General features: G+C 35.3%; 1 protein-coding gene across 3 annotated transcripts in view; it reads right to left on the bottom strand.

The window, feature by feature from the left end:
- KNL1 (kinetochore scaffold 1) overlaps positions 1-14377 on the bottom strand; it is a 65604-nt gene that overhangs the window by 45396 nt on the left and 5831 nt on the right. For all 3 annotated transcript variants that reach the window (XM_060618924.3, XM_060618922.3, XM_060618923.3), the window contains exons 2-5: positions 13715-13769; positions 12579-12618; positions 11622-11681; positions 6579-6640 (exon numbers count right to left, since the gene is read on the bottom strand). In XM_060618924.3, coding sequence (XP_060474907.3) covers positions 6579-6640; positions 11622-11681; positions 12579-12618; positions 13715-13749 — 197 coding nt within the window. In that variant the 5' untranslated portion in view covers positions 13750-13769. The remainder of the gene's footprint in view (positions 1-6578; positions 6641-11621; positions 11682-12578; positions 12619-13714; positions 13770-14377) is intronic.

Below are 14377 nucleotides of genomic sequence, written 5' to 3' on the forward strand. Positions count from 1 at the left end.
TTGAAATAAGTTTCTCCCTTTCTCTTTTCCAAACCCTTGTCTCTTGAGTTACTGGCTTCTCTTGTGATGAGTTTATCCAAGTTTGTTGGGCAACACCATTGGCAAACTTAGCCAGGAGCTATGCTTTCAACCTGTCTAGTCCCCTTGGGATCACCTGGGATGGAGACCAGTGCACCAGGGCTCATTCATTTGTTTCCTCAGTTAGCAACTGTGATAGATTGTTTGGTAATAGAATGGCCTAGAAACAATGACCAATTCAATAGTGAGGAGAACTTATAGCATCCAGATTGTGTTCTTCAAATGCTATTCCTACCAAAAGCAGTTGGGCTCACTCCTTGAAGAAATGGCTGATTCCAGGTCTAAGTCAGGTAATACATGAAATGAACATCAACAGCTTGGTATATTATAAAGCAAAGAAGCTATCAAAGATTATTGGGGTTATGTCAAAAGGTCAGAAACCAATCTGAAGAGATTTCCACTTATCAAAGGCAGAATAATTGGAGTATTTAAAAAAAAAAAAATTTTTTTTTTTTAACGTTTATTTATTTTTGAGACAGAAAGAGACAGAGCATGAACGGGGGAGGAGCAGAGAGAGAGGGAGACACAGAATCGGAAGCAGGCTCCAGGCTCTGGGCCATCAGCCCAGTGCCCGACGCGGGGCTCGAACTCACGGACCGTGAGATCGTGACCTGAGCTGAAGTCGGACGCTTAACCGACTGAGCCACCCAGGCGCCCCAATTGTCGTATTAATAAAACACATTAAATATGCTTTTAAGTTCATGATTTAGATAACTTATTTAAGTAAAGATATCAGGGAAAAAATTCTTATTATAAACTTTGAAGGATACTAGGAAACCAACTCATTATACTGAAAGTAGTAAACAGACCACTGCTCCAAGAATTTAATCTGCCTTTCCTATATGAACCATAACTCAGAGACAGAATGAGATTATCGGTTAAACTTTAAGGAAATAATGGATCTAGGTAATGATCATCAACAGCTGTTAACATCATAAAAAAGAGAGATAACTGAATATTAAGTGCTGTCTGATGAAAGCACAAGAATTCTTGTCCAAAAGATCAAATTTAAGTTAAAACTTTCTAGATAGAGTAACCAATTGGTAAGAATTCTGGAGAAATGTATTATACAATATTATCCCATGTAGATATAATCAGCAAAATCCAGAATGTAGGATACTTTGTTCGTTTGTTCCCTCCTTCATTTTTGAGAGAGAGAGAGAGTAGAGCAGAGGGACAGAGGGAAAGAGAATCCCAAGCTGGCTCCAGCATGGAGCTTTACATGAGGCTCGAACTCACCAACAGTGACATTACAATCTGAGCCAAAATCAAGAGTCAGACTGGGCCACCCAGGCGCCCCAAATGGGACACACTATTTAAAAAATAAATTATAAGAGAGGTGCCTGGGTGGCTCAGTCAGTTAAGCATCCGACTTGGGCTTAGGTCATGATCTCACAGTTCATGGGTTCGAGGCCCCCCCTCCCCCGCCGCCCATCGGGCTCTGTGCTGACAGCTCAGATTCTGGAGCCTGCCTTGGATTCTCTAACTCTCTCTCTCTCTCTCTCTGTCCCTCCCCCACTCGCACTCTGTCTCTCTCTCTCTCAAAAATAAACATTAAAAAAATGTTTTAAATAAATTATAAGGAAAAAAAGGAAGAGGGAACCTACAGATGACAAGATTTAAGACAGATATCAACCAAATGAAATATGTTAAGTGTGTATGGATAATGAATCATGCCCATTATCTAAGGAGAAGAAAACTGAGACAAAGAAGTGTGAACACTGGCCAGATGTTTGCTGATATCATAGCTGTGATATCACAGCTTTTAAAAGATGTGATAATAGGGGTGCCTGGGTGGCTCAGTCAGTTAAGCATCTGACTCTTGATACTGGCTCAGGTCATGCTCTCAGTTGTGAGACCGAGCCCCTCATTGGACTCCACCACTGAAAGCATGGAGCCTGCTTGGGATTCTCTCTCTGCCCCTTTCCTGCTTGCTCACACTCTCAAAAGTAAATAAATAAGCATCAGGAAAAAAAAAAAAAAAAAGATGTTTGGGTGCCTGGGTGGCTCCATTGGATAAGCATCTGACTTCAGCTCAGGTCATGATCTCATGGTTTATGAGTTTGAGCCCCGCATAGGGCTCTGTGCTGACAGCTCAGAGTCTGGAGCCTGCTTCGGATTCTGTGTCTCTGTCTCTCTCTGACCCTTCCCTGCTTGCACTCTGTTTCTCTCTCAAAAATAAACATTTTTAAAAAATTATAAATAAATGAAAATAAAAGATGTGATAATAGTATTATGAACTATTCATAATAGTATTACAAATATATTTTTAAAATATTCTGTACCTTTTAAAGTTATATAACTAATGAAATATCTAGGATTCACATGAGAATAATTCAGTGGGAGGGGAAAGGGAAAGTATGGGTATAGTAAAAGAAAAGTGGCCATAGTTGACAACTGTTGTAACTGCTAAATGGACATCTATGCTTTCATACCATTTTTTTCTACTTTTGTGTATGCTATAAATTTTCAATCATTAAAATGGAGGAAAAAAAGGAAAAAACTTGGAAGCTTTTTTTTTTTTAAACTTCCCAATGACTTATTTTTTATACCTCCACTTACTTTATACATGTCTATGTAACCCAGACATTTGTACTATCTCTCAAAGGTCTCTGCATATTTTAATTATTGTTTCTAATTATGGAATAAAAGGCTTTATTCAATGCTTTAGAGATGAGGATGGAAATAAACATTAGGAATAAGAAAGTAGTATATGCAGAGACTATTTTAAAAATTATGAGAATACCATGTATAACTTTAAACCTACACATTTGAAAAAAACTCAGTGATTGTCTAGGAAAATAAAAATGAACAAAATTGGCACTCCTGAGTGACTCAGTCAGTTAAGTGTCTGACTATGGCTCAGGTCAGGATCTCATGGTTGGTGAGTTTGAGCCCCGCATCAAGCTCTCTGTCAGTGCAAAGCCTGCTTCAGATCCTCTGTCTTCCTCTCTCCCTGCCTCTCTCCCCCTCACAAATAAACTTTGAAAAAAAAATTAAATTAAAAAATGTTTTTGATTAAAAAAAAATGAACAAAATTAGCTGAAGAACCTAACTATTTTAGTTTAGAAAACTAAAATAGATAGCAAATGATGAAAAACATTTGGAATAAGAAAGTAGCTTATAGATACAGAGACTATTTTTAAACAGTTATGCAAATATCATGTATAACTTTAAATCTATATATTTTTAAAAAATCAATGATTTTGGGGGTTCTGGGTGGCTCAGGTGGTTAAGTGTCCAACTCTTGATATGAGCCAAAATCAAGAGTTGGACGCTTAACCGACTAAGCCACCCAGACAACCTTGATCTCAGCATCTTCATCTCAGAATCATGAGTTCAAGTACCACAATGGGCTCCACGCTGGGCATGGAGCCTACTTAAAAAAAGTTTTTTTTCTTTAATTCTATCTACAACCTGAAGATATAAATTGAAAAATATCCAATTTAGGAAATTATCTATGGACAAATAAAAGGAAAAGAAGAAAATTTTGAAGTTATCCATTACATTGTTTCACAGCAAAAAAGTATTAGTACTAAATAAGGTTACTATCACATAATAAAAGGAAAATTAATAATAAAAACTAACAACGAATAATCCAAATTATACGTAAAGGAAAAAAAATACCAGAAGCAAAAAATCAAAGAAATACAAAGAAGAAAATGCAAAAATATATTTAGACATCTTGAAATCCAAATGTTAGACTGTCACATATTAGGTAGACAAAGTGTAAGTTGTAAACCAACGAAATATACTTAATAAAGCATATTTAGTAAACATATGGAGATATGCAAGTGGCATAATGGCAAAATGTGATATGAAATAGCAAAATAATTCTTTCTTCTTCTATTTTTCTGTAAATTTTTCTTAATTATGGTTGTTCCTTGATCTTTCTCTTTTTAACCTATGTAATATCTATAAGGAAAGCTTCTGAAGATAGGTTGAAAAAATTACTTATGAAGTAGGAAAGACACATACTTCAGTAAACACAAAATTTAAAGTGTTCAATCACACAAAAACTTTAAAATATTTTCTTAAAAAGAAAATATTTTCTTCAATATTGCCTAAGTAGACAAGGGAAAAAAAAGAAACATTTCAAAATGAGAAAAAAATGAAGACAATATAGAAAAAATAATAGCAAACAAACTACAAATTAAAATAACTAGGAGATAACATTATAACCAATCAAGTCAGCTGGAAATAAGTGCTAAAATCTAATGTTTACAATGTATTATGAAAAAAATGTACTTCCTGGCAGTATTAAAACCAATAACAAAAATGTAACAAAGGGTACACAACTGCTTCTTACTTTAAGGCCAGCAATTCTACTGCGGGAAATATAATCCCAGGGAAGAAATTCGAAAGCAAAATGGTAATTTACACGAAATAATTTAACAAGCACAAGGAACAATCAAATGTCCAGCAGAAAGTTGAACCTGTTTATTTTGACATTAATAAGAAAACACCTAAAGAAAACATGTAAAAGCAAAGTCAGTGTGAAATAAATGGGAGAAAACCTTGGCCATATCTATTCAAGGAGTATACAGACAGAAGCCTCCAACACTTTGCAATGGATGTGTATGTGTCTACTGTGGAGATGGATTATTTACATTTCAGAGCCTGGAGCCATTAAACATTCAGAATCATTTAAATAACTAATACCTCAAATTCCATAATCAGCAAGCCATATTTACATTATAATTTATTTTTTTAGGTAGAATGCCTATAAGGAAAGTACTTACTACTCAAGGATTGTTCTGATTCATCTGTTTCTCATGATTATTTTTAGTAGCAGCATTCTATTTAAACACAAATTTCTAGTGAATCTGTTTAGTAAGCCCAACTCTAAAAGATCAACCTATTTTTTGGTAGAGACAAAAACAACATGGAATCTGCAAAGCCATGGGCAAGATCCAGGAAGACAGTGGCAACTTCACCAAGGAATATACTTCTCAGGGAAGTCTACTGCCAGCCAACAGTTAGTCTTCTCTGATTATACCAAATCTTACTATATTTTTTCTTTTTTGCAAAAGTCAACACATATGAAATACTGACAACTCATGTATATCCAAGAAGATGTTAACTGATAAATGGATAATAGAGTAATAGAAAAAAGTTACGAAACAATTAAAATTACTATCAATCAACAACAAAAAAGACAGTATCTATTTGGAACTACCCAGCAACCAAAAGATGTCACATACAGAATACCATTCATTGCTCATACATGATGAAACTATACACAAAAGTAAACCAGGTAAATGAAAATAAAATATAGCAGAGTCAAAAATCTTATTAATCAGTCCAGGTAGAATTTGGGTCAAAAAATAATAAACGAAGCAAAGATGATTTCATTAATGCTGGAAAGTACAATTCTGAATGAAGATATAACAATGATGACTATGTATCAAAGAACATATAGAATCAACATTCATAATGGAAAACTATTAGAAATATAAAGAGAGCTAGAGTAAGACACACTATCAACAAGAGACTAATTTACCTCTCTCTTATAATTGATGACAGATTAAAGTGATTAAAACAGGATTATACAAGTTCCAAATAACATAAGGTAGAAGGTGGATATGGTTGATATATATTAAACTCTACACTCTAAAGTACAAAATACATCTATCTTCTTTTTAAGTACTTATGGTTCATCTATAAAAATTAATCATATATAAAGTCACAGAAATTTTTCAATAAAAATCAAAATAATACAGATCAACATTTTTGCAATATAACTAAAAAGTAAAGACAAAATGCTCTTACCACCTGGCTATTTTTAAATTCTCTATTAACTTTTGAATCAATGAAGAAATACAAATATACTACTGAACATCACGAAAATAATCATGAAAACATTACATCTAAGCATTACATTAAATTAATAAATTATTTTGGGGAGAAGTAACATCTTTATGATGTTGAATCTTTTTATTCAGGAACTTGTTATATTTTCATTTGCACAATTCTTTAGTATCCTTCAATAATGGTTTATCCTTTATATGCTTTTATTATTAAACACATAGCCACAAAATATAATACAATGGGAAAAAAGACATTTATCTTCTATCTAGTTATCTTTTATATATAAGAAATATATTAATTTTCATATATTAATTTTGTATCCTGCTTATTGTTTGTAGAGGTATTTCAATTGATATTCTTAGATTTTCCTAATATACAAGCATTTAATCTGCAAAAGGTAATAGATTTACCCGCATCTTTCCAATTTTTATAACTGCACTTTCTGTATATTTGGTTAGCACCTTCAATACAATGTTAAATTAACAGTGGTAAGAAATAGTTGTTTTGTTTCCGACTCTAGAGGTGATCCTTTCAATGTTTCTCAAGCATAATGCTGAATAACAACAATAACAAAAACATGCTTATGTAATTAAAACCCAGACTATCAAGTCATTTAGTACCAACATATTTGATTTGATGACAAAAAATTATTACCTGTAACATTTTAATTATTTCTCTTTCCAACTTACTTTATAGTATCTGCAAAGCTGACTCGACGGGAGCTTTTCTTATTTCTCAAAGCATTAGAGTCCTAAGGGCAGAGAATATATGGTATAATTCATAATGAAACTACTGTGAATTAGGTCTCCACAGTACTATAGACAGAGACTAAGTCTTATTCTGAGTTAATGTGATATTATCAATTGTGGTAATTATTTACTTCTCTGAAATATCTTAATGCACTTAACAAACAGGAGTATGATTTTCCATGTGAGTGGTAATAAGCATACCGACACAAACAACATATTTAAGGAAGGTGATTATGCTCTCTTTCCTTTTTCTCTCTCCTTTTAAATGAATGATTATTTTGCCATTTAGAAGAAGACAGACTTGGGGACAAAGCAAGTGATATGTGGTCTGTTATAGTAAGCTTACTATCCTATTTTCAGGATTTAAGAAAAAATTTTAACTGTGGTAAAATACACATAATAAAATTTACCATCTTAACTTCATTTAAAAATTTAATTTAGGGGCACCTGGGTGGCTCATTTGGTTGAGTGACCAACTTCAGCTCGGGTCATGATCTCGTGGTTTGTGAGTTCAAGCCCCACATCGGGCTCTGTGCTGACAGCTCAGAACCTGGAGCCTGTTTCTGATTCTGTGTCTCCCTCTCTCTCTGTCCCTCCCCTACTCATGCTCCGTCTCTGTCTCAGAAATAAATAAACATTAAAAAACTTTTTTTTTTAATTAAAAAAATTTTTTAATTTTAAAAGTGGTAAGAACCCTTAGCTTTAGATCTACCCTCTCAAATTTTTTTTTAACGTTTTTATTTATTTTTGAGACAGAGAGAGACAAAGCATGAACGGGGGAGGGGCAGAGAGAGGGAGACACAGAATCTGAAACAGGCTCCAGGCTCTGAGCTGTCAGCACAGAGCCCGACGCGGGGCTCGAACTCACGGACCGCGAGATCATGACCTGAGCCGAAGTCGGCCGCTCAACCGACTGAGCCACCCAGGCGCCCCTCAATAAATTTTTAAGTGTATAATACAATATTGTTAACTATAGGCACAACATTGTACAGCAGATTTCTAGAACTTACCTTGTTTTACTGGAACTTCATACCTGTAGTCAGCAACTCTCCATTTTACCCTCCTCTGTGGTCTTGACAACCACTGCTTTCTGCTGCTATGAGTTTGACTATTTTAGATACCTTATATAAGTGGAATCACACAGTATTTGTCAAGGGACTAGTTAATTTCACTTAGCATAATACATCTTAACCAATTTTTTAAAAATGTTTTTATTTGTTTTTGAGAGGGGGAGAGAGAGAGAGAGAGAATGAGCAGAGGAGAGGCAGAGAGAGGGAGAGGGAGACACAGAATCTAAAGCAGGCTCCAGGCTCTGAGCTGTCAGCACAGAGCCTGATGCAGGGCTCGAACCTGTGAACTACATCTTAACCATTTTTAAGTGTACAGTTCAGTAATGTTATGTATACACTTTGTGAAACCAATCTCCAGAATGCTTTTCATCCTGCAAAACTGCAACTCCATATCCATTAAACAACTCCCTTTTCTCTTGCTCGGTCTCCTAGAAAACATCATTTCACTTACTGTCTCTATGAATTTGATTACTGTAGGTAATTCCTAAGTAGAATCATAAAGCATTTGTCTTTTTGTGATTGATTTATTTCACCTAGCATAATGTCCTCTTTATTGCAATGCGTATCAGAACTTCCTTCTTTTTAAAGGCTAATATTCCACTGATACCACATTTGTTTATCCATTCATCTGTCAGTGGACAGTGTCAGTTGCTTCTAACTTTTGGCTACTGTGAATAATGCTGCTATGACAGAGGTATATCTCACTTCAAGACCCTGCTTTCATTTCTTTTGGGTATATGCCCAGAAGTGGAATTACTATCATATGGTAATTCTATTTTGATTTTTTGAGGAACCACCATACTGTTTTCCATAGTGGCTACAACATTTTACATTTCCACCAACAATATACAAGGTTTCCAATTATTCCACATCCTAGCCAGCACCTGTTGTTTTATTTTTTAAATTTTTTTAAAGTTTATTTATTTATTTTGAGACAGAGAGAGCACAAGTGGGGGAGGGGCAGAGAGAGAGAATCCCAAGCAGGCTCTGCACGTACAGTGCAGGGGCTTGAACTCACTAACTGTCAGATCATGACCTGAGCCGAGATCAAGAGTTCCACGCTTAACCAATTACCCTACTCAGGCACTCCATCTTTTTTTTCTTTCTTTCTTTCTTTTTTTTTTTTTTTTTTTGAGAAAGAGATTGCGAGAGCAATTAGGGGAGACAGGCAAAGTTAATCTTTTTAAATTTTTGAAAATTTTTTTAATGTTTATTTATTTTTGAGACAGAGTATGAGTGGGGGAAGGTCAGAGAAAGAGGGGGACACAGAATCTGAAGGAGGCTCCAGGCTCAGCACAGAGCCAGAAGCAGGGCTCAAATTAACAGACCGCAAGATCATGACTTGAGCCAAAGTTGGACGCTTAACCAACTGAGCCACCCAGGCACCCCAGGCAAAGTTAATCTTAAGCAGGCTCCACATCCATCATGGAGTCCGATGTGAGGCTCAGTCTCATGATCATGAGATCATGCGAAATCAAATCAAATCAAATCAAGAGTTGAACGGACTTAGCCATGCAGGCATCCCAAAGATTTTATTTTAAGTAATCTCTACACCCAACATAGGAGTTGAACTCACAACTCCAAGATCAAGTCACAAGCTCTACCAACTGAGCCAGCCAGGTACCCCTTCTGTTGTTTTTTACAGTAGCCATAGTAATGGATATGAGCTGATATCTCACTGTGGTTTTGATTTGCACTTCTCTATTAGTGATGCTGAGCATTTTTTCATTATAAAACACTATTTTTTTCTCTCATTTTCCTTAACAAGAGCAAACATTTTTACTCACATAGATACCAAACACAAAAAGCAAAAGACAGAAACAAACAAAATCCACAGAGACTTTTATTATGTTAATTCTTAATATTTGAGTGTGTCTTATTATAACAAAGAATCAGGAATGTTCATCCTCTCTGTTAATAGCCTAGCAAACACTACAACTGGCCTTGAGCTTACTAGGACAATAATAATGACATAGTAAATACTGAAACTAACAGATACTAGTATACTTCTTACTTTAAAAAAAAAAAAAAAAAGAAGGGGTACCTGAGTGGCTCAGTCCATTAAACCTCCAACTCTTGATTTCGGCTCAGGTCATGATCTCACAGTTCATGAGATCAAAACCTGTGTCAGGCTCTGCGCTGGCAGCATGGAGCCTACTTGGGATTCTCTTTCTCTGCCCCTCTCTCTGCCCCTCCCCAGCCCATGCTCTCTCACTCTTTCTCTCTCAAAATAAATAAGCTTTAAAAAAATAATAAAAAATAATAAAAGGAAAAAGAAAAACTGAAATTTGTGTGGTATACTGGAAAGAGCACTGAGCTAGAAATTAGTAGATTAGAGCTCAAATTTGAAGTCTGCCACTAACTACGTGTACTTGGACAAAAATTTAACCTCTTTGGACCTTATATTTCTCATCTATAAAAAAATAAACATTTTTAAAAAAATAAGCAATTGGATTTAAGATTACTGTTGAGGTCCTATTGGTTTTAAAGCTTTAGGAGTCTATGAATCTGTTATTTACTTATTCAATGTTCACTAAGTTTTTAACACACACACACACACACACACACACACACACACACACCAGCTCCTGTACTGAGTGATGAAAAAATAATGGTAAAGGAAACAAATATAGCCCCTACTCTATACTGGGAATTATGGTGACAAAGATACTGAAACAAAAAATCTATACAAATATAAAATTCAAAGTGTGATGAGTGTTATGAAGGAAAATTGTATTAAAAAAAAAAACTAATCTAGCCTAAGAATCAGGAAAGATTACTTTGAGGAAGTATATTTGAAACCTGAAGGATCAGTTAAAATTAGTCAGATAAAGCACTGGGTAGAGAGAAAGCCTTGTAGGTAGAATGTATGCAGAGGCCCTGAGGCAGGAAAAAGCTTTATGTATTTGAGAAAGATTAGAGAGGCCGAAGTAGAGTGAACATTCAAAATTATATGGTCTCCAAAACTATATGCATTTCATCAGTCAACAAAATGTACTGAAAGTCAACTATACCAGGAAAAATAAATTGAAAAAACACATGATAAAGTACCCACCCTTAAAGAGTTCTCCATTTAGAATAGACATCAGCAGACAATTAGAAGATATTGAGGGATGATTTTTTGAGAGAAGTGATACCAAAATTGAGTCTTAAAGGGTAAACAGGAATTACCAAATAAAGAGGGCTACAGATTTACGATAAAGTTTGATAAAATATTAATTGTAGAATCTAAGGGATGACTATATGAGCATTCACTCTAAAATTCCTGCTACTTCTCAAAATGTTTGAAAAAAGTTTTTAATAGAATGTTGGGAAGACAAAGAAGAATGAAGGACTAACCACCTAAACGAAGGAAATATCATATGTAAATTCTTTTTTTTTTTTTTTTTTTTAATTTTTTTAACGTTTATTTATTTTTGAGACAGAGACAGAGCATGAACAGGGGAGGGTCAGAGAGAGAGAGGGGGACACAGAATCGGAAGCAGGCTCCAGGCTCTAAGCTGTCAGCACAAAGCCTGATGCGGGGCTCGAACCCACGGACCGTGAGATCATGACCTGAGCCGAAGTCAGACGCTTAACTGACTGAGCCACCCAGGCGCCCCTCATATGTAAATTCTTACAGGCTTGACAGTCTGTGTCATGTTTGCAGAATAGTAAGCAATCCTGAATGGTGAGATACATGTGTGAGAGTGGGAAGTAAGAAGGTTGGAAAAGTAAATGGGGGTTAAAAATCAAGAGTGCCAGCTTACTCAAGAGTTTGGATTTTAACCTGAGGGTCATGGAATGCTTATTTGTACACATTCAACTAAAAATCATTTGTGATGTCTGTCTTCATATAGCTAATAAATTCCTGACTGTTAAAATTATCACTGAAAATAGTCATCTATATAAAGCATTTGCACTAGAGACTTACCGGAACTGTTTCATTCCCACCTCTGAGATCCTGAAGAGGACTCCTTGGGGGTTTCAAAATCTAGAAGAATTAGAATTATTCAATAAAATCTGGCATATCCATTAATAATCAGTTCAAGTTATATCATAAGGAGAAAGGTAGAGATGTTAAAATTTCTGTGAAAGCCTCTAAAACTCCTCAAATTCATACTGTGCAGTGCTATACTCTGTGGCTGGTTTAAATACTCGGTATCTACTCCCTTCTCCCTGCCCACCCACCTCAATTATTTTGCCTACCTTCATCTCATGTGCTCTGGGTAAGCCCCACCCCAACCCTAGGGTACAACATGTAGCCCTGGTCTATAACAATGTGCACATGATATTCTCTCATCATTAGTGAGCGGTTCAGGAATGAGGACTTGACCTATAACAAGATAATTGAGCCAATATGATTCGATCCTGAGTCTTGTTTTTGTTTTATCTTGAGGAAACAGACACTTTTTCATTTAGGACCTGAAACTGGAAGTTGGGAGAGCTATATGTAGTAATCATTGGGAGAGAGCCTGTCTGACATTGGAGATTATACAGAGGAAGCAATCAGTAGAAAAGTGAGAAAAAAATCCTAGTATTGGTGATATTATTGGAACCCCTGTTAAGTTGTGCTAAAAGTCATCGTTCTGTTTGGATAAATTTTGTGCTAAAATCAGTTTGAGTTGGATTTTTTGTGTCTTACTACACTGTTTAAATACATTTTTTAACTTTAGTGCAGTATAATTTACATAGCATACAATTGATAAAATTACTAAGAAATTAATAAAATACAAACTTTAGTATATTTACAGAATTGTGTAACCAATTAAATATTTCAGTCTTTTATCCAGAGAGCAAAGTGGAGCCAGATGGTGATGCTATAGTCAAAATTACTGTGGCATATAGTCATCATTCAAAAAAAAGGTAACAATTATTAAATGTTTCTTACTGAGGAATGTCTTCTTCTAAGAGGTCTCTCCATATTGTCACTGAAAAAGGAAAAAAAAATTTACAGACATGTTGATGAAAGACTGAATTTTCAAAAGCCATCATCACAGCATCCTTAAATCGGCCATCACTTTCAATTAACACATGGCATCACTTTCACTTAGCAAAATTTATATGACGTTAAATTCAGTATTTAGAAAGTCAGTGTTTTAAAATACTTACGTGTACTACAAGAATATCTTTTGAAATAACCATGAGTACAACATAATGTACCATATGTACAGAGGTACAATTAAAAATTTTTTTAATGTTTATTTTTGAGAGACAGAGAGAGCACGGACAGGGGAGAGGCAGTGAGGGAAGACACAATCCGAAGCAGGCTCGAAGCTCTGAGTTGTTAGCATAGAGCCCAATGTGGGGCTCAAACCCACGAACCGTGAGATCATGACCTGAGCTGAATTCAGACGCTTAACCGACTGAGCCACCCAGGTGCCCCCCAGAGGTACAATTATAAGATAAATGGGTCATAAACCAAGAGACTCTAGCTCTGGTTTTACTACTGTGTGATTTTTAGAGCGGTTTTGAAAATTAAAATGCCTATGGAGGTCAAACAGATAATTTAGTAAATGCAAGAAAAACAGGCAGTGTTGAGATGATAAAGGAGAGCTCCTGCTTAGTCTAATGGTCACAGTCATGACTCTGATCAGGTTAGTGGTTGCCACAAGAATATAAGCCCAGTGTTGCTACACTCAATTTTTCAAGAGAAAATTTTAGCAACTAATCCAAAAATGTAAAAACATTGTTTAAGGGAAAAAAAAAAAAGAAGTGTGTAGGCTATAAACACGCCACCAATTTGTGATGCCAATTTTAGACCAATCACTTCATTTCCTTGGGCCTTAATTTTCCCATCCTTAAATTGAAGGGATGGGAGGTGGTCTCTAAAGTCCCTCTTAATTTTGACGCTAGATATATAAACACAAAGATAAGGCAAAGAGAGCTATGACTTTGTAACATTTACTTCTTTTCCTTGGAGCAAAATGGAAAAAGATTTCAGAAGTTATCAGTTGTTCTTACTAATAGGAAAAGTATCTTTCTCTGACAGAATTTAACATTTTTAGTTACACTGCATGAACTTACTTTTCTTCATTAGCTTCTGAAGACATCCCATCCATTTTTTGAAGAAAATCTTTTTCTGAAACAAATATACAACATTAGAAAAGGTGAGAAAGAAAGAAAAGAAATTAAAAACTATGAAGAGATTAATAGCAAAGTTGTGACTTCAGAATTACTTTCTGGGGGAAGACCAAAAAAAAGGGAAGCAAAAGCTATACAATGAGGCTATAAAACAAGAGAAATTTTGAGTTTAAACTACCCCTTTATAATTAATACTCCTGGATAATTCTCATATTCAAGATAAAATCAGTGACTAACTTTGATTGGGATGAGATGGGTATTAATATTTCAAATAAAAATTCACCTTAGTTATAAGAATTTGTGGATTATATAATAATTCAATCCCCAAATGAAATCAATTAGGTATCAAAATACATAATATACGTATTTATGTTATGAAAATTCAACCTGTGAGTACTTAGCAAAAAATCTTTAAGACATGAAAATAACATTTAAAAAGTGTAGCTGAGGGGAGCCTGGGTGGCTCAGTCGGTTGTGCACTGACTTCGGCTAAGGCCATGATCTAATGGTTCATGAGTTTGAGCCCTGCACGGGGGCCACTGCTGTCAGTGCAGAGCTCGCTTCAGATCCTCTGTCCCCTTCTCTCTCTGCCCCTCCCCCATTTGC

The sequence above is a fragment of the Panthera onca genome, chromosome B3 (genome assembly GCF_046562875.1).
Source record: "Panthera onca isolate mPanOnc1 chromosome B3, mPanOnc1 haplotype 2, whole genome shotgun sequence".
Lineage (NCBI taxonomy): Eukaryota > Metazoa > Chordata > Mammalia > Carnivora > Felidae > Panthera > Panthera onca.